The 21,727-nt window shown below is 48.4% G+C and overlaps 1 protein-coding gene across 1 annotated transcript in view; it reads left to right on the forward strand.

Moving 5' to 3' along the window:
* The window catches only part of LOC119437749 (organic cation transporter protein), a 119,622-nt gene that overhangs the window by 50,243 nt on the left and 47,652 nt on the right, over nucleotides 1-21,727 (forward strand). Inside the window, exon 6 of the mRNA XM_037704727.2 lies at nucleotides 19,483-19,651. Within this exon, the coding sequence (XP_037560655.1) occupies nucleotides 19,483-19,651 (169 nt within the window). The remainder of the gene's footprint in view (nucleotides 1-19,482; nucleotides 19,652-21,727) is intronic.

Here is a 21,727-nt window from a genome sequence, read left to right on the forward strand (position 1 = left end):
CTGAGCAGATGGCACGGTGCATGTGAACATTCATCAGGGGGTTCGCTTTTACTAAAACTGGCTAAGGAGGCTACATTGAACTGCTCAGATAGCGTGTCGATGAAGCGATGCCCCACAGTAGCATTCATGGAAACGCAGCTTATATAGTTATAACATAGGAACATTTTTTGCATCACTGCACCAACAGTGGTGGATGTATCGAAAGGATGGCAAGCAGACGCTGAGCAGCTGACGCAGCGCGGATGAGCACATCTTGAGGGGCATTCAACCTTCCTATTGGCTAAGAAGCCCTGTAGCTGCCTCAGTGGTGCAAGGACTGACTGAGATGCAGTATAACTCGCAAAGAACATTGTTCAGCATTAAAGGTTGGGCAGTAGCAGAGCAGGTGCGTTGCGGTGTCGTCACATCCGCAAAAATAGCATGCGACACATTTCATTGTTTACATTAGAGCACATGACACCTAGCACAAAATTAATAATTGCAATACATGGAGCAGTGATATAACTTTTAAGCTGTTCCCTAGCCTCCCCTCTTCGTAAAGAGTAAAATGTGCAGAGACAACACTTCACGTTGACAAGATGGATAACAGGTTGGCCCACCTGCTGGAAGCCAAGCAAGCCCTCCTTACGAGATGGAAGGGACAGAAGCATAACAGGAGGCTCCACAAGAAGGTTTCCGAGGTCAACAGGGAGATCGAAGAGCACTGCAAGAACCTGTGTAAACAACAATGGGAGGAGCTCTGCGAATCCATCGAGGACCGGCTCAGATCCGGCAAGAGCAGGGGTCTGCTCAAACACCTTCTCGATGAGGGCAGCACCAGGTCCAGCCAGAGACGATCCCTTGCGCAAGCCATCCACCTCGTTTCAGACTCTACCCCGGACGAGTTGATTGTCGACAGGCTCATAAAGAAGTATCTACCAGTCGCCGATAGCTCTGCCCCCACCCAGTTCCCAGACTACACAGGGTGTGATGTGCCGGAGTTGGACCAGGATTTCACTGCGGTTGAGATACGACAGGTCCTCTTCTCCCTGAACAGCAAATCCGCCCCTGGCCCAGATGGCATCACTAACAAGATGCTCAAGAATCTCGACGATGAGTCGATCGACTTCCTCGCCGAAAGGATTAATGAAGTCTGGCGCAGTGGACATGTCCCCACACAGTGGAAGACGGCTTGCACGGTCCTCATCCCCAAACCCGGTAAAGCACCAGGAATCGACAATCTGAGACCAATTTCCTTGACGTCCTGTGTAGGTAAAGTCGCAGAGCATGCCCTGCTCAGCCGGCTCACGGTGCACCTCGAGACTAATGACATATACACCCACAATATGATTGGTTTCAGAGCCGGCCTCTCGACACAGGACGCCATGAAGCTGATAAACATCATATCATCGAGCGGAGCACGAGAGATACCAGAGCAATCCTTGGAATAGACCTGGAGAAGGCTTTCGACAATATCTCACACGAATTCATTCTCCAGACTATTACCGGCCTCGGGCTTGGAAAGAGAGTCTACGATTTCGTCCGATCATTCCTTAGCCAGAGAACTGCCAAGCTCAAGATCGAAAGATACCTCTCGCAAGAAATCACCCTCGGTTCACGCGGCACGCCTCAGGGCTCAGTCATCTCGCCAACATTATTCAACATCGCAATGATCGGGCTTTCCAAGGAGCTCGCGAAGATTCAAGGAATCAACCATACCATCTACGCAGATGACATCACCATCTGGTGCGCTGGCGGGAGTGACGGCCAAGTTGAGGACGCCATGCAGAGCGCCATCGATGCGACCGAGCGCTTCCTACGCCCCACTGGGCTCAGATGTTCTCCATCCAAGTGTGAGCTACTTCTCTACAAGAAAAGACCCAGAGGTGGTGGCCATCGTGATTGGAAACCAGCGTCCGAAAGCGAAATACGGCTTTTCACTGGTGACGGGTCCCCGGTGCCCAGAGTGGACTCGCTCCGAATATTGGGGATGTATATCGAGTCTAACGGTGCCAATGGTGCCGCACTCAGAAGGATCATCGCCAAAACGGAGAGTGCTCTCGGCCTCATCCGGAGGATCGCCAACAGGCACCGGGGAGTCAAGGAGGACAATCTCATCCGCATTATACATGCTTTTGTGCTCTGCCACCTTTCATACTCGGCAGCCATGCATAATTGGCATGTTGCAGAGAGGAACAAGTTAAATTCCCTCATCAGAAAGGTCTTCAAGCTTGCCCTCGGCTTACCTGTGAGCACTCACACCGAATACCTGTTAAATCTTGGAGTGCACAACACGCTCGAAGAAATAATAGAGGCGCAAGAGCGTTCACAGCTGCTCAGGCTATCCGGCACCCCGGCGGGCCGCAAGATACTCGATGAGATGGACCTCTACCCTGTCGACCATTGCCCCGACGCCGTGCGCATTCCCAGCGACATCAGATCTCAACTACACATCGCGCCCATTCCCCGCAATATGCACCCCGCACACAACGTCGGCAGACGTCGGGCCAGGGGTAGAGCTCTACTCGAACATGTCCGTAACAACCACATTGAGGCAAGCTTCGTGGATGCCGCGGCATATGTCCAACAAGAGGCGTTCGCCGTCTCCATCGTCGACTCTAATTCCAAGATCACTTGCTGCGCTACAGTACGCACTTCGAAGCCATTTGTAGCCGAACAGGTTGCAATCGCGCTGGCTGTGTTCGATGGTCGCAGAGAGGTAATATATAGCGATTCTAAGGCGGCCATTAAGGCCTACCAAACCGGGATGGTCTCCCCTCAGGCCCTTCGCATTCTCCAAAGCTTGAAAAGTATCTCTCCGCATTCTCTCATTTGGTTTCCCGCTCACTTGGGGTCGATTGAGGGCTCTCCCTCTAACCCTAACGAGAGCGCGCACGAGGCCGCGCGAGGACTCACTGACCGCGCCGCCTCCGCAGTCCCCCTACCCCGCGGGGAACCATTGATGACGTATAATGAGATCACTAAGTATTATTATCTGTCAAGACGGGTATTCCCCCTCCCGCACCATGCCTTATGCAGGGCGCGGGCGGTGACCCTTCGACTTTTACAAGCTCGTGCGTATCCTAACCTTGCGGTTCTTCACGCTATATACCCTGAAAGGTATCCCAGTGCGGACTGCCCTGCCTGTGGACTAACGGCAACATTTAACCATGTGTTGTGGGAGTGTGAAGCCATCGGCTCCGCCTTCAGCGAGGATAGGTGGGCTGCGCTTTTGGGCAGCCCCGAACTCAACGACCAAACCCTGGCCGTCCAGAGTGCCCGCGATCGGGCCCTCAAGCTCGGCTTGCCGGTCCCTACGTGGGACTAGCCGGGTGGCGCGGGGTGTCCCCTGCGTCTTCTCTGGACCTCAATAAAGTTATTTCACTCACTCACTCACAACACTTCAAACAAATAACACGTGTACAAAGCAAGGAAAGCTGGTTTGATACAATACCTATACTGAGATGCAAAGAGCACGAACGACCAGCAGTACTTCTGCCTTCTGCAGTGTTTACTGCAGAGCACATGCATAAAAAGCACCCTAAATAGCTTGTAGTGTGTGTCCAACTCAGCAGCTGCTTAGCTACAAGAACGTTCGGCTAAGGAGAAAGAGGTTTCATTATTTTTCAATGTATGTGTACAAGTACGGTTTGTTCCCGCCTCCTTGAAATTTGGCATCCTTGAATTTTGGGTCTAATGTTCTGTACAAACCGTTCTGTATGCACGATTCACTTCAGAGCATATGCACATCGCACAAAACGAACACTTATACGTCTAGCACCACTGCGACACATTGCACGTATACCTAACAGTACCCTTCAGTTCGTAAAGTAAAAACCCCAGCACTCAAACGTTCTGTACGTGTTCACGATCACCAAGGCACATCGCAGCCCCCAAAACAGCTCACATGAAGCCAGGCACAAACAGCACATTACGAGTGGCTGCGATGACGCGACAATAAAGATCATCGCTACAGGTCGTATCGTCACTTCTTAAAAACAAAACACAGCACTGCACAATGCACATACACATACGCGTTTCGCAGCGATGAAGCGCGCGCACACAACACCTAGGCACACCATACGCTGAGGTGGGCGATCGCACTCGTTTTCATCCTGGCGCATACTGAATGCATGTGTTATGCTTAGTATGCGCGTGTATGTGATGGCCTTCGCGTTTGTACTGCGGGTACTGCGCACGCGAAATACGGCCCAACACACACGAAATCGCCGGTTTCATTGCTTCCGAACTTCGCGTAAACACAACACATTTCCGTGTGTTGCCGTTGACGATCGCACGCACTGAAGAGGTCAGGCAGGGTACAGCGGATTGCTGCGTTCGACGACTATCTCTGCGAGTGCTCGATAACTCTTGCAAAGATCACAAAAAACCCACAAAAGACAAACTGCCACAGCAGCCTAGGCCTCGCGCTTTGCTTCGCTTCGAACCAGCGCAATGTCTGTGCGGTCGCCGCATACATGCTGCATGCTGGAAAAAGTTCACGACCGCCTCTCGTGACGTCAGAGCGGCCATTTTAAGCGGACCGCGCGAGGGCGGTGCGGCTTGCGGCCATGGGCGGCTCGACCGTGTACAGGCCCTGAGGGAGCAAGAGGAAAGGCAACCTTCGGTTATTTCGCAGCGTGGGTGTGACGTAGCACAACCTGCGGGGAGTGCGCATGCGCCAAGTATGAGAGAGCAAGGAGAGAGGGAAGGTGGCGGCGCGGTTGGTGACGTCATTCCTCCCTCGCAGCGGTGCTCGCGCGGATCATTCTCTTTGGCGCTGAGTACGTGCTCATTCAAGGGCTGCAAAAGATAGCGCCAACCTTTCCTTTTTCATAACGAACCACTTAGTAGTAGTCATTCTCTCTCCGGCATCGCAATGGTACAGACACGTGTCGAGTGTTCTCCCGAGGAGCAGCTCGCGTACGAAGAACGACACTACGAACAGCGCCGGGAGTCCGCCCGCCGCCAACGTCAAATGTGTCCGTGTCTTCATTGCTCCGCATAAAGGGGCGCGTAAAGTGACAGATAATTGCGTAACAAAGTTCAGAAACACTTTAATATACCCACGTGATAAACTTTAAAATAAACACCACAGACGCCCCTTCTCAGCTTCACTGGTCAAGGGCCGAACATTTTTTAAGCGAAGCTTTATAGGCTCACAAGTGTCTGTGGCGGCGGGGGTGGTCATGCTGAAAAGTGGGCCGATCCTGGTGATAGTGCGTAAAGAATCCAAGCTTATAGGCACATACACCTTTGGGCTCGGGCACCTGTAACGCGCCCTTGAACTACCCTTGTCACACGTGGGACCCAAAGATACAAAATCACCAGCCTTTAACCTCTCGAGAAAATTGGGGTAAGCGAAGCTTGTCGTCCGATTCTAACGCGAGGGCTTCCGCAGCCCAGGCGAAACGTCAGCGAAGAGTCACGGACCCCGAGTTGCGGGAGCGCGATGTTGAGGTCAAACGTCAGCCAAGAGCCGCCGACCCTGAGTTTAGGGCAAACGAAGCGGAGTTTTTCCACAAGCTTCGCTTACCCCCATTTTCTCGACAGGGGAAGGGCTGGGGATTTTTGTAGCGAGAGCTACATTGGCCGTATTCTCGCCGTTTCGCTGTGGCTGGTGGCCGCACCGCGAGCTGGGCCGTTGCCTAGCAACCGCCGCAGCTGGCAGCGCCGCTCTCCGCGCCATCTGGCATGACGTCAGAGGAGAAGCTGGTGAAACCGCTTTGCAACAACAGAGGAGGAGCCGGCGTTCCATCGTATATATAGAAGGGGCGGCTCGGTGGGATTCGTCGGCAGATATGGAAAGTGAGTCGGAGAGACTGAAAGAAGCCAGGCTTCGTCGTTGGAACGAAACGAAGAGGAGGCAGCGAGCCGAGGAGACGGAGGAAGAACGAGCCGCACACCTCGAGAAGCGTCGTAAGTACTAAGTGGCCAGACGAGTGGATTCAGAGGAGGATAGCACCCGAAACGTGTGCAAGTCATTGGACAACAACCCGTTATCCTCCCACCTCACCGACCATCGGGCCATCTTTGTGGAAATTGAGAAACCACAAGATGAAGACTCAAAATAAATGCGTTACATTCTAAAAATGTATATTTTTTAATGTAAGCATAAGTTACCGAGAGGTAACGACCAAACCTAAACACTCAGACGTACGATGCTAAACGATAAAGATGTAACCGTAGAGAAAACCAAGCTAAACAATAAGATTAACCGTACCTCTCGCTATGCACACCCAGGCATAACTGTGTTAAGCCACAGCCAATGTTTTTATCTAGCATTTTTGGAAACATAGCGTTAATTTTTCCCCTTCAAAATCTACATTATACCGCTACCTATAACTGCAAGAGATCTGGTCGAATCAATTCCCTACTTTTTTTCTAACGGTTCTCTAAACGTCTCTTGCTTATGTCGACTGCTGACCGGTTCACGGTTCTGTCCACTTAAAATCCAAGTGCTTCTGGAAGGTGCACGCTACCTACGGCTCCATTGTGCGAATCCCTTCGCATTCCATTGGGATGTGCTGAGTGGCCTCCGGATTTTGACTGCAGCATCCACATGCCTAATCTAGTTCCGAATATTTGCTCCGGTATGTTTTTGTCCTTAGGCAACCACTCGAGCCTAAAATAGCATGGCACTGCCCTTTGTGTTAACGTACAGATTTTCCGTTCTAATGTCTTTCTTCTCCAATTAACATCCAATTAACTGTTTCTCTCACTTTATTTCCGATGACCCTTGGTTGTCTATTTACAGTTTCGCTTATCCTGTACTTGGTTGCCAACTTCCTTCACCTCTTCCTCCATTCTGTGTCCAAGCTTTTCAAGTACAGATACATGTGTACTTTAGCCGCCCATTTGTTTTCATCCCTGCTCCTGAGCCTTTCTTCAAAAGTAATTGTGCTCTGTGCTTCTCTGACTTCAAAAGAGGCCCAACTCATGTCACCCAGCACTGCCTCATTTGTGGTTTTATCGTGGGCCCCGAAAGCCAACCGGCCTACTGATCTTTGGTTAACTTCCAGCCCCGTCAAGATATCCGATTTTAAGCACAGAATGGCATTTGCGAACCATTACTCCTTTCCAGATTCCAAGCACCACCTCATACTTATTGTGACACCACAGTGCTCTGTGTTTAATTATTGGTGCATTCCGCTTCAGCTTTATTTTCAGATTAACCTTGTGGTTTCTTGAGTAATTCTTTCCGTCGTTAATGTTTACGCCGAGGTACTTATATTGCTTCACTTTGGGCATGACTTGCTGTTGAATTGACACCACAATGTTACTCAGATCTTCAATAAAGATCATAAATATTTATTTCTCTGTGATGAATTTAAGGCCTATATTTTTCGCTGCGTTGCCACAGATATCTGCAAATATCTGTAAATCTCGTTTTATTGTCCGTTCGTAGCACAATGTCGTCTGCGTACATCAGTCCATGTACCTTTTTTGCCCCATGCGTCCATTACGCATGTAGAATAAATCAAGGCCTAATTCGCTGTTTTCTAGTCGTCTTTTTATACCCTTACCGTAAAGCGTGAACAACAGTGGAGACAGAGGTCATCCTTGCTTCAGTCCTTGGTGAATTCCCGCCGTTTCATTACCTTTTCGACCTTCCCATACAACTTGTACTTGGTTGTCTCTATACAACTCCCTCAGCATGCAGCCATACGAAATTGTCATCTATGCCTTCGTGCTTAAGAATATCCCATAACCATTCCCTGTCTACGTTGTCATAAGCTTCTTTAGTATCTAGAAATGCTATCGATAAAGGTCTTTTCTGAGCTACTGAAAGATCTATGCACTGAGTTAGTACAAACATATCCTCTAAGCGTCTGCCTGGTCTGAACCCATTCTGTAGTTCGCCCAATACATCGTTTTTCTCCACCCACTTCGCCAATTCTAGTTTTATGGCTTGCATTGCCATTCTATATATCACCGACGTTACTGTAACTGGCCTGTATCAGCTCGTCTGATCCTTATCTCCTTTGCCTTTGTAGATGAGGTTCATCTTGCTTTCACGCCATCCAACGGGAATTTTTTTTGTTCTAATCACTTGTTCTATGGCATTGGTCAGCAGTGCCTTGCTCTTTGGAGCGAGGCTCTTGATTAGCTGTATTGGAATTTCATCGAGTCCTGCTGCCGTCCGGTACAGCAGCGCCACGGCACGGGAGTTCCCAAGAAAAGGTCCTCGCTCCTCCCATGCATTCGCGCGGCGCTTTGGGCACTCGCCAGTATTTTCGGCACTCTAGCTTCGCCGACGGTCGCAGACAGTTATTCAAGCTTGAGCGAGGGTTGGGGATCGTTCTGTGCTAGCTCCGAAGCTAGCTACGGACGGCGCGCGCGTTCAAGTATAGAGGGGATGGCAATTCAGCGGACGCAGGCGTAGCGTGACTAGCCGCAAACGACGCTCGCCCACGCGCCGATAACGTCGGACTATAAAAAGGCCTTAACAGCACTTTTCGCGGCACGCATGTTATGTGATTGCAGACAAGGTTCTTTCGCTACAGGGGTGCTATACCGTCAAGCTATTCCCCAAACTGTTTTTATTCCAATCTCCTGACGTCAAATTCATGTAAACACTGACGCAAGCATCGGGCGGTGACCCGCAGCGTTGTCTGAACAACCCAATCAAACACTCTTCTTGTTTATAGGAGGTCACCTTTTTTCGCTTTCAAAACGAATAAAATTGCGTGCACTGAGAGGTGTTTGTTATCTAATTGGCTGACAAGAGGCGAGGAGCACGCTGTAGTGGACAGGGTTTCTATGGGGCCGAGCCAGCACAGTGAAAATAGATAACCGCCTGAAGAGGATGGTGCTGGCTTCTCTGATTGGTCCGCTTCGCCTTACTTAGCTTGCGGTGGCTGGTCGAAAATCACCGCGGCCTGCAGCGGAAGGATAAGAGTAGCGCTAAAACGGATCCTCAGCAAGGAAGAGTTGGCATAGCGATGTCGTATACGTGCCGATAGGGCTCGATACCATTTTACTGTCACGCAAAAAGGTTTATCATGCGCAAATTATTGCATGCTCAGCGGCAGGTGCGAGTAGCGAGGGCCCGAGCGATCGGCGGGCAGCCATCTTCTATTCCTTTTGGAACGGGGCAGTCTGGCTATTCAGAAAAATTTTCAGGTTTGTTCCGCATATTAATGTATTTTTTCGCGTACACGTCACTTTGACGCGGTGAGTTTGCGCGGTTTTGTGAAGTCGCGCGACTGACAGGCGAAGTGGGAGCAGGCCGAAAGCATTGGATCAATAGCAGAGGGCTAATGGTGAAAAGGCGTTCAATCGGGAGTATATATTTTTCTTTTGTGCGGTTTATTCCGTGCATAATCAGTGTGTACACGTTATATCAGACGGTCAGCTATCGCTGTTTTCGTGACGTCGCTGACAGGCAGGCGAAGTTGGGAGTTGCTCGAAAATGTTTTCACCAATCGTGGTGGGCTGATTGCAGATTTGGAATAGAAAAGTTTGAAATACCTTTACGTTATAGCACCCCAGAATCACCGAAAAAATTTGACAAAGTTTCGATAAAGGAAGGCGCGTTGAGCGATTACATTGTAACAGTGGTTAGCCGGTGAAAAACGGTCACCTGAAAAACAATGCACACGTATCAGTATATAGCCCCTTTTAATTACACTTCACGTAAAGCTTTGCCCGAAAATGAATATTTTCCGTGGTTAGTTCAACGATTTAAACAGGCTCGTTGTCCCAATTTCGCAGTCATCTGAATTCAAAGTTCGAGAATAATCTTTTTTTAGTGGCATGAACATCAAGTGACATTCTTGTTTCTTGCGGTTCACCTCCTGGAACGACAGGAGACGAAGTTCAAAATAAATCAGAAAAAAAAGAAAAAAATAGGACAGTACAAAATTCATGCGTTTCCTAATAGATATCATATCAGAGCATATGTTTAGTTACAAGTTGAGTTACTGAAGTGTCTGGAATAATTAGATATAATTAGAAATTACTGATTACCATAAATCCCAGAATATAGCAGGGCATATACGTCTACTTCTTCAGGCTTGGCACGTGTAAACTGAAACTCCGTGTATATTACATCAACACGGAATGCACTTGTCTCTCCTACATATCGACATGCTGTGTTGGGATAATGTAGAACATATTAACGTGCGAAGCTTTTCGTCAGAAAGGGGAAAGGTTGTTTGGAGGATCGCCTTCGCTACTCTGGACAGCACGTTAAGTCCCCAGATGTCCCGTATTTCGGAGTCTGGGTAGTGGGTTTCAGCCACACGAACATAAGTGATGCTCTATCTTCTTGTTAGATTTCTGAGTTTCATATCAGAATTAATCAACGCATCACTTCTGTGTTTTCTGGTTTACTTATCTGTTCATTATTTGCTGTTATATTTTACAAAAACTATTTCCGTTCTTGTTTCCTTCTTGCCGTCCCATTCTGACCTGTACCCCATAGTGGGTTGCGCCATTTCAGATTCGAACAAACAGCTCGCGTGACTACAACCGACGTGCAAGTGGTTTCACGGCGATGGACCGTCCCTGCAGACACCTGCTAGCCCTGGGGAGCACAGACGCGGAACACTCCTCCGGGCATCACCAAGAGTGGATGGCACCACGGAACCTTGACTGCGTAGAGCTGTCCTTCCAGCCAGGCGATGTGTTTTCGCCGAGGCACCTATGGAACGCACTGAGGCAGATTTTCACCGTCTTGTGGGGAGCGGTGGAATGCAGCGCCGCGCGCGCCTTCAATCACGACAGGTCGGGTAACATTCTATCCGAGGCTGCTGCAGTCACACCACCTCAAGCGTCTGGTACGCGCGCTGCTTGCCCTCATCATGCGCCGACGGACACTTGGTCTAACCGTCCGGCACGCCTCCGACGGCTAGAGGAAGTACGCGAACGCCTCGAATTGGAGGCTTTGATAAGGCGGCGCGATGCCCTAAAATCCGTACGGCAGCGACTGTTCGGGCAGGCTCCACCCCCTCTTCCAGCCGACGTGGACAGCGGCGCGACCTCTGAACATCTGCGAGGTAGCGTGGAGCATTACCGCAGTGGACGATGGTTCGAGCCCCAGAGTCCCCCTTCGGTGGTCAACCCGAACAGCGACATGACAACACTGCAAGGATCCCCACGGTCGCCGTCTATTCACCGACAAGCAAATGGAGCTTCAAATCTGGTCTCGGAAGAAGTCCATTCAGCGCTGGATTATTACCTAGAAGAGAAAACGGCCATCGCCGAAGGTGCGCCCCGATCCCTCACAATGACCGTTGAAGCGGCCCATTACATCGGTGAAGAGATAGCGGAACCCATTCACGTCCAGGTGCACCACCCCATTTCGCTCAGTTGCAGCTCACAAACTTGGCTACGCAGTCTTCGAATTACATCCCCAGAGTTTGACCTGCAACTGACGCTCCCGAGCCAGCAGCAGGTCGTTGAAGCTACCGTGAGTCGCCGGCATGCGGAAATGAGCGAGAGCAGGAAGGGCAGCTTCGATAGTTCGCCACAACCAACCACAGAGGACGTTTGACTAGGTTTTCACTGCATGCATAGCTTTGTCTACAGCATCTTCTTTTTTTGTATATACAGGAATCTCGATCATCCAAAGTAAAACACGATGCATATCCAACAAAGATGAAAAAGTGAGTGGGCGATGCGACTCCTCCCGTGTGGTTACTGCTTCGTTTTGTGCTTTGAGCAGATGGAAATATATATTGCGGGGAATGTTACAACCAGGGGCGTGATGGCCAACAGCCATAGGCCGTACAACATATCGGCCCCTTAGCCACATCTCTGATGTAATGACCCTATACCGGTATATAGAGCTATGCTTTTGGAAGGTGGGAAATTGTTCGCTGAGCCGTTATGTGCATTGTGTATATGGCAGTTAGTCAACCGATTGGACAAATCTATCCTCGCGTATATTTGCCATGAAAAAGCAAAATGATGAGGAGCACAGTTAAAAGGCTCTGTTTTAAAAAAAATAATGCCCGGAAACTTATCTTTTTTGTCTCAGTACAACAGTAGAACACCTCCTACTGCATTTAGGAGCCCATCACCAAGCACATCTTTAAGTAGGCCTATAACTTGGCAGGCCATGTAATGCGTAGGATGGATAATCGGTGGATCATTAGGGTTACAGAATGGATACCAAGAGGAGGGAAGCGCAGTCGAGGTCGGCAGAAAACCAGATGGGATGATGAAGTTAGGAAATTTGCAGGCGCAAGTTGGAATACGCTAGTGCAAGACAGGGGTAATTGGAGATCGCAGGGAGAGGCCTTCGTCCTGCAGTGGACATAAAATATAGGCTGATGATGATGATGATGATGATGATAACTTTAAAGGTGTAGTTATAGCGTTCAGTTATGTGCATGTAAGGGTCTCAATGGATGGAGACTACTTTATTAAAATCCGGCGAAGTTTATCGACCCGGGCTCAGATGTCCCATGAGGGGACTTCGAGGCCTTGCCTCGTCGCCGCCTCCTGGGTCCGCTGGACTGGCCGCTTTTGTGTCTTGAGGTTGGACCTGCGCAGAGCGGCGGCCCACTCCGACGCAAGAGCCTCCGAAGCTACTGCCAATTTCGCTGCTATAACAGCACACTCCCACAACATGTGCGAGAGTGTCGCTCTAGTTGCCTGACATAACTTGCAAAGAGCAATCAGGTATTGCGCGGGGAAAATGTGCCGCAATCGCGCCGGACTGGGGAAGGTATGTGTCTGTAGTTGCCGCCAGACGACTGCCTGGCAACGTTTCAGTTCGGAGTGAGGTGGGGGCAATGTCCTCCAGCCTAACTGGTAGTGCTTGGTGATGTCGTTATTTTTGACTAAGGGTTCTCACGTGTTTCGCACCAGGAGGTCCGAACTCGAAGAGGGTGTCTCTGACTCGGCGCTGTGGGTCAGTTCTCGCGCAGAGCGGTGGGCTAACTCACTCATGCTAGGGGGGCCCTCGTCGGTGGGGTGGATTATGATGGGAGAGTGGTGGTGGTTTTTATTGTGATCAGCATTCTCAGGATACTTTTCGCACTGTCTAATGTTTGAGTTTCTCTCTATATCTCTTGCCTTTTTTGCCGCCAACTTGGCCACTCGATAGTACATGGTGTATAATGGGTAGATGATCGGCCTTCTTTCCCGAGGGAATTGTGCTCAAACCAACCATTGGACGAACATGGGTCACTGACTATGTGACACTGGATATGTACCACTCTTCAATGAACCCCTTTCAAGCGAAATTTGGCCGCGCAACTTGACCCACGTGGGCAATCTGACGGTCCGGAGTTCGATATCTCGCGGGGCATCACGACCTTCTTTTTATTGTTTGTTTTTTCATAAGATTTTAGCAGAGCACACTGAGATTCTTGCGACGGACACCGGCGCCTGCGGTGTATGTTAGCACGACTAAAGAGTTGACCCGTAGCTGTTATCGCTGTAAATTAAGGTCGACAAGCCGGCATTTTAATCACCATGGCAGGGCTTTTCCGGACCTATTTAATAAAGTTATTTGTCTGCCTGTCTGGAGAACGCGTTAGTAACCTGAACGCAGGCAGTTCGCTCATATGGTCGTTGTTGCTGTTCCTGTTGTTCACCACGCCAAGACAAGATGCGAAGAGTTCCTTGGAATATTAGAGATAGGTGGGCGACTTGTAGGTATAGTTTCGGCCTCGTCACTACACGGCGAGGTCGACGAAGTAAGGAGCGGCTGCACAAACGCATAGTTAAACATAAATGCCAACGGCTTTAAGGACATCCCCATCGATCGCATGTTCGGTCCAGGCTTCCTCTTTTTTTAGAGCAAAGCTTTATATGTCTAGGAGAAATCGTCCATGGCTAGGCGAAATCGCCTGTGTACAGAAAACTATCGTCATCAGCAAAGACTCGAGCGTCGTTGTCTTCCTCCGCAGCTGGCTCGTTGGCGCCCCTCGGTTTGCGCTCGTGCTCGTGTTCGGCACGCGCTCGTGCCACAAGCTCCCGCGTTCGTCGTCTGCTTCCACAACTGGTGGCGTTGCCGCTCATCATTCCAGCGTAGAATTTCACTTTTTTGTCGTCGTAATGGGGAGGCCGCGTTTACGGGGGTATGAGCCATTGCTTAAGGAGGTATGAGCCATTCATTGTTTTACGTAACCGACAGATTTAATTTTGAAGCAATTTCGAAGAATCGCAAGCGGCAATGGGGGCGAATTCCGCTAACCACGCCACCGAGCAAACTCGAGAGGTCGAACGCAAGTCAGAACGGCGGACTGCGGGCATACCGTCATTGACGTCGTTCTCGCAGTCGCAGCACAAGGTGTTTGTAACCTCATAATGGAGAAATACTCTAACGAACCCTCGGGATTAGCCCAGCGATAAACACCAGGGCCGCACGTTTCAGCTTCGCTGGTTAACGATCTCCACGGAGTGGAAGGGCCGACAAATGTTTTTTTTTTCTTTTTTCTGTCCTCGTCATGCGCACGGCTCATGCGTAGCCACTCATCCGCTCGTCATGCGCGGATGAATGGCTACGGAAGAGGCAACTCCTGAACTATATGCCTCGAGGCCACCCCCTTACAAAACATGTTGCACTATTGCTGCAGAAATAATACAGACTTTGAGTCACCGGGGATGCATAATACGTGCAGACAGGTGACAGACTTTCTGTCACTTCCTGTCACCTCCCAGCGTGAAATTGGTACACCCTTTCTGCAGAAAGTCTGCTCAGCCTGTGTAGCCGCAGGATGCAGCATGTCTGCAGAAAGTCTGTCGTGACTGTGGTCACAGGATGCAGAAAATGAGCAGACACTTGGGAAAATCTGTGTAGCCCACCTATCGGGAACTGGGATGCATGCACGCATGCAATGAAATAACAGATGCAATAGTATTCTTTGCACTCTTTATTCGTCTGTGATTTCTTCATGGCTGCCTGGTTCGAACTAAAAATATATCTTCCAAGGAATGAAGTAGTGATTAAGGTAAGCAAAGCTTTAAAAAGGCGCTAATTTATCTTCATCGTTTGTTGCGCTGTGCCACACAAAGTTAGTGGAAGCTAAAACACACAAGTGAAGCGCAAACTGGCAGCCGAGTTTAATGAATAAGAATTTATACTCATAGCCGCTAGCTTCAGCTGGATGTTACATGCACTAAAAATGGCAGAGAAAAGGTAATAAGAATGAATCAGAACCGACAAGGTGACCCACTCGAACTATATAGAGGCGATATTATGTTTGAAATTGAGTTTGGTGATGAGATAGAGACACAGATGGCTCACTCACGCAGGCTGCAGCAGCAGCCGCAACCATGCAAAATGCTTCTCGTATTTCTCTCATCACTTTGCGCGCTTGCTTGTGAGCAGGATTTTTGTACTTTCAAACGACGGTGTGTAAACGCATCTCATGCAGTGTGCAGCTAAGTTTACTGGAGCATTTACTATAGGCTGAAATTATATCTGTGCTACCCGAGACTGTGATTCCAGCACCAGCACATTTATTCTACGTAAGCATGGTTGCATGTGAGTGGTATCTTATAAAACACTGCCTCTTCGCACATGAAAAATTGGGGGCATGTTGCGTGCGAAGCGGGAGTCATTTACATAGTACCGCTCACATGCAACTGCGCTTACGTTATGCACCGGTGCTGGAATCAGAAGCTCTGGGATCACAGATATGCTCTCAGCCTAGTAAATACACAGGCAACTTGGCTGTGCACTGCACGAGATGCGGTTGCACACCATCTTTTTACAGGGCGGAAATCCTTCTCAGAAGCAAGCGCAAAGTGACGAGAGAGATATGGGAATCAGTTTGCACAGTTGTGGCTGGTGCTGAAGCCTGCGTGAACGAGCCGTCTGTGGCTCTACCTCATCGTCACTCAATTTCCAACATAATATCGGCTCGATGTGATTCAAGTGGGTCACCTTGTCAGTTCTGATTCATTATGATTATCTTATCTCCGCCTTTCTAGAACATATAACCGGCAGCCAGCTGATAATGGCTACGGGTATAAGTTCTTCCTTGTTCACCAAACTCAGTTGACAGTTCGCACTTCACTTGTCATTTGTTTTTGCTTACACTACCTTTGTGTGTCACAGTGCCTGCCCCAGCACAACGAACGATGAAGTAGTGAGTTAGAATATCTACTTGCCACTTGATTCCTTGGAAGAGCAGTGGCTCTTGGGCCCCATTTTCTGCAGCATGGAGCCTATGCGCTCTTCAACTTTAGGTCTGCGCACTTCAACTTGCTGCATGTATATTCTGTAAAAGAAGGAAAATGAATTTTAGAGACATAATTTAGGGACATATCTTGGGAAGTAGAACCCTGAACCAATATCAGGAACAATGTCTTGCCATATATATTGGCCAAATAAAACGGTTACGCCGCTTGAACTTTGGTCCTGAATTTTGGTAAGTCAACAGAGACGACCCGGAATAGAGATGAATTGGAATCCAGAGTGCCGTATTACGGAATTTGAATTCCAGGCTTCGAACACTTTTAAACCACCTTTTGTGGCTTTTTGTTCTGAGTTCTCTCTCTCAGTAGTATTATGGGAATCAATACCCACTGCACCAACAAAAAAATGCAATACACAATTTTGACTACGTAGGGAAATATGATTAAAAACACAGAATCTGTGCAGGCATGGATGTTACAAGTCTACAAAAAATTGTAACAATAAGGGTAACCAAAGTACTCCTGGTTTTCTCGGGCAACTCAAGAGAGTTGCTAGGTTTGAATTATACCAACAAAACCTACAGATCGTTAAGTGGCAGTGACCGTTTCGTACACACCTTGCCGCAACATGCAGATCAGACGCTTTGCCGTTTTGCCAGGTTGGAGAAGTGCCGGAGGTTCGTAAGAAGTGCAGAGATACTTCTGTCTCACCAAAATCGTGACTTTCCTAAACAATAAAAAAATTTCAGTTTACTGTAATCTCTGATTAAACTGCATATTTGCGACTTAACAAGATCATGTTATATTGTGAAAAGTCTCGTTATATTGTGAAAAGGAAGCTGCATCTGGCTGTACAAATCCGATTATTACATCACAGGCGGGTATTAAACGTGTAAATGGAACTGCAGCAAACATCAATCTACTATCAAAAGCTTCACTCAAACGCAGATCTGTAGTAAGTGAAATGTGAATTGTACTGTGAAGAAAATTCTTTAGCACTTGAAAAGCGTTCCAAAACCTAATTTCATTATGCGGCCCAACAAAGTATTATCCCAAAAGAAAGAAAGATAGAAAGAAAGAAAGAACGAAAGACAGACAGACAAACAGACAGACAGACAGAGAACTTTATTAAATAGGTCCTGAGAAGCCCAGCCCTAGGGCAGAGCTGCGGGCCGCTCCCATATTGGGACAGGTAGGCCGAGCCTAACCGCCGCATCGTGGGCTCTCTGGACAGCCCAAGTTTGTCCTGACAGTTTTGAGTTCTGGATGGCAGAGCTCCATTCTTCTTCCGTGATGCGAGTGGGCCCCTGTAACGAGGAGCATCGCCAGAGCATGTGCTCTAGATTGCTAACAGCCGCACAGTCGGGGAAAGTAGAGCTAAAAGCCTCTGGAGTGATCGAATGAAAAGGGCCAGGTTGGATATCCCAAAAAACGATGCGCTGAAAAAGAACAGACCTCCTCCTTTCCAGGAGAGACAAAATAAAAAAATATTTCGTTTAAAAAGAAACATTGCTGTTGAAATCTCGGCGTCTTAGTAAAATCAGAAACCTTTATAAATACACGAGAACACACAGGATATCCAACACAAGAAATGCAGGCTGTCTGACGACATTCTTATAATGGAACAATTTGGATATACGCTAAAATTTGGCAATGCGTCAGACACAGCAATCGGGTGCCATCTCACGCCGTCGTTAGCCGTGAAGACGACACATCGAAGCACTTCTAGAAATATGTATACGATATTTCTCGCTGACAAATTACGGACACAAACGGTAACTTTTCCTGCTTGAATTTTTGTGCCCATTCAGATCAAACAATCCTCGGAGCTAGCACACTTCATAGAAGAAAGCAAATAAGCGGTAAAGCTTCAGCCAACATGAACACGTTTCAGGGCAATTTTCATGAAACTGTATGCTATATCTGCGCTGCCGCAAAACAACGAACATTCGGAAAGCACATCTATCATTTTTGTAGCTTTACTAGTCATCTTGCGATCTGTATAACAATGTACACTTCACGGACTACAAGAATTCGCGCAACCGCTGGACTTACCTTTCAGGCGTACTCGGCAACCGCTCCATCGTGTCACAAGTTCCGCGGCATCGTACAGGTACCGCGGCAAGAACCGTCGGTACACGGCCCATGCGGCGTAAACACCGTAGAATTGTAGATGAACTACAGCACGTGATAGCCCGACTTTCAACAAATTCTTCCGTGCACTGTGATCCGATGCGAGCGCAGCGAGAGTACCTGAGGCTTTTTACGAGCCGGGAACAAAGAAAGTGCGAACGGGCCTAACTACGATAACCATCGGCGTAGCACACGAAAGATACTGCAAACTACATTACGCGGTCCCAGGGGTGGGTTTTGGATCATTCATACACAGAAAAAGCACCACACTTTCTGTCGGCACGGCGTACACACGCATAAACTACACATCGGCCGGCGTTGATGCTGCGCGCACGCACATGCAGCGATATGCCGACAGGTGAAGAAGGAAAAATAGTAGCACCTGTAATTTTACCGGCACTCCCGTGCTGACAGTGGCGCCATCTGTTGGCCGACGCCAAAAGCGACCACGTTTTCGACGATCGCATGACGTTGTGTGGCACCCTGTATATATGTATGCTTACACTCAGTTTGTGAATCGACCCACAGTACAACTTCTGTATTTAATGCAGGTTATGAAGCCATTACCTTATTTCAATTAAATAATTAATTGCCTTATATTACTGCCATTGTCAGACTTTGCTTGTAGCAATCAGTGCCAAAGTTTTTGTAATGTAAAAATGGCAAAACCGTTTTTTGAATGATCAAGCCTTTCATGGTTCAGAACATATATACTCGTATATGTATACACACACACACACACACGCACTGGGCGTGCACGCACATTATACAGACAAGTCCGCAGGCTGTCTGCAGAAAATCTGCAGACTAGGTATACAGGAAGGTCAAGTCCACAGGGAGGTGACTGGGGTGACTGGTTGGTGACTCGCAAGTGACCGAAAGGTCAAACCTATTTTTGTAAAGGCCAGCATAAACGTCATGCCTCCACCCGGAGTGTGTAGAAATGCTCCATGTGATTGCACACCTCAAAGCGGTGCCTCCCACGAGGTCGCACGAGCGAGATAGGGCAGTAATATTTGATAACGTGATAGAGAGATTCGCTGGCTAACCGGAAGTTTTAAAAAAATCACGAGGCAGTTGCGCGACTTAAAGCCCCTACACATCACAGTCTGCGCCAATTTCAATCATGACACAGCCGCAGTGATGACTAGACAAAACAGTAAAATTGATTAAAATGTCACGAAAATCTGTCCGAAACACGCATCTGCGTATATCTAGATAGTTACTCGCAGTAAAAAAACAATAATGGTAACAATTGCAACGCAGCGATGGAAGTGCTGTCGGCCCGCCACCGGGCTCTGGGCTCGCTCATCTCCACCAGCGGTTGGACGACAGGGCTGCTGACCATGACGGGGCTCGCGTGGCTCTTTCGGGACTGGATGCTCTTCCAGGGGGTCATCACGATCGCTGCGCTCAGCGGTGTCGTCAACTGGTTGTAAGTACACACACGGCGAACATGCACACGGTGGTGGCTATGAGTGTTCGATTACGAAGACCTTCGAATCTAATCGGATACACCAAGGCAGAGATAATGTGTATAACGGTTCTATTCCTGTTCTTCTCCTTTTCGTGCTTCGTCAATGGTCCGAGCGGCACTCTTCCCGCGAGATCATAAGGCAAAGTAGGTCGTGAACGGTGAATGATGAGAGAGCCCTAGAATCGAGCTAAAAAATGGCTGCATTGTACCGACACAGCATTCGGGGGATAAAAAAGAAAAAAAAAGAAACTCCCTTCTGATATTTTATGAAATATAGAAATTTTCTTTCGTTTTCAGTTTTACGAATTAAGAAGAGAAAAACAAAAAGGAGAAAAACAGCGCATCTTAAATGATGTAATGTGCATTACATGTAATGTGTACATAAATGCGCAAGACTTGCAGTTATGTGACCACCACACTGATAGTAATGGAATGCAGTGTCTGCTGAAGACACGATGTACCTGTAAATCGGGGTTCGTTATGAGGCGACATTGAATGTTCTGTTATCGCTTATGACTCAACATGCTCTTGGTTACGAACCGTTATCGAACAGGCTGTAGATAAAGGAAAAGTTTCGTTTTAAAAGAGGCTTCTGGCGTGGTAACCACCCACCCTGGAAATAGTAACCAAGGTCGATCTAGATGGTCGCGAAGCTTTCGCGATGAAAATAAATTTCCTAGCCAATTTTATGTACGCATGGCGAAAAAAGAACAAGTCTATTTTACTTGATCATTATCAATAAATACCTTTTTTCAGCGCCCACCGTAAGACCGCCCACCGATAGCGGCGGGCGTTGACAAGGTCGATTCACATAGGTCGCGAAGCTTCGGGCGAAAAGCGGTTCAGAACAAATTGTCACGGACATCAGCAAGGGTGGTTATGGGAGCAGCGATTGAAGCGCGACTATGTTTGGAGGGAACAAACATTGGGAAAGAAAAAAGCGTTTTATAATTAAACAGAGACAACAGAGATTCATTCAACGAAAATGAAGTACGTAATCAATTTTATATATGCATGGCGAGAAAAGAAGTGACAATTCTGTTTCACTTGATCATTATTAATAAATACCTTTTTTCAGCGCCCACCGCAAGAGCGCCCATTGATAGCGGCGGGCGTTCACACCGCTATCACTTGCAATGCAATGCAGCTCTTGAAGTGTGCAGAAAGGCGCACTCGTAACGCTCACCTGTTGCGATACACATGTTGTGTTGTTTTGCTTATCGACGTTTGCCTAAATTTGGTGACGCGTGTAGTTTCATTGTTTCTTAACCTGTTCAGTCAAAAAGCAGTAAGTTGCGACCGCCAGATAACTGTTCACTTTAGTTGTTTTCGTGCGACAGCGTTGGCCGATGGGCTGTGCGTCAGACGAAAGGACGAGCACTCTACACCCAAAGCGATCGTCGGCCTCCTAAGAAAGTATGTTTGGTGCAGGGATGCGATTTCGACACCTGTATGGCAGACCTTTTCCTGCCTCGCTTTCCGTGCTGAAAGCTCGGAACGCCCACCAAGTCGTATGGCGGGGCATTTGAATATACAGCTGTAATGGCTGGCCTCCGAAAACAAATTTCGCGCCTTTGAGAACAAAAAGACGTCACTTCTGTTTTTAACGGATATGACGTCACATTATCTTTTCTTCCGCCGGAAGTGTTCCCTCCTCACACAGATGGCGCTAAGCCCCATGAACCGCCATGTTTTGAACGTATGGGCTTCTATGGAAGCTTCGCTACCAGGTATATCTACCTTGGGCGTTGACGCCGCTATCACATGCAATGCAATGCAGCTCTGGAAGTGGACAGAAAGGCGCGGTCGAAAAGTTCACGCCTGCCTCTCATGTAGCGTGGCTTTGCTTGTCAACGTTTGTCTGAATTTGGTGACGCGGGTAGTTTCACTGTTTCTTAAACTGTTCAGTTAAAATAGTGAGTTGCGACCGCCCGATAGTTGTTTACTTTAGTTGTTTTCGTGGGACAGCGCTGGCCGACGGGCTTGGCGTGCGACGAAAGGACGAGCACTCTACTGCCAAAGCGTTCGTCAGCC

The sequence above is a fragment of the Dermacentor silvarum genome, chromosome 1 (genome assembly GCF_013339745.2).
Source record: "Dermacentor silvarum isolate Dsil-2018 chromosome 1, BIME_Dsil_1.4, whole genome shotgun sequence".
Taxonomy (NCBI): Eukaryota; Metazoa; Arthropoda; class Arachnida; order Ixodida; family Ixodidae; genus Dermacentor; species Dermacentor silvarum.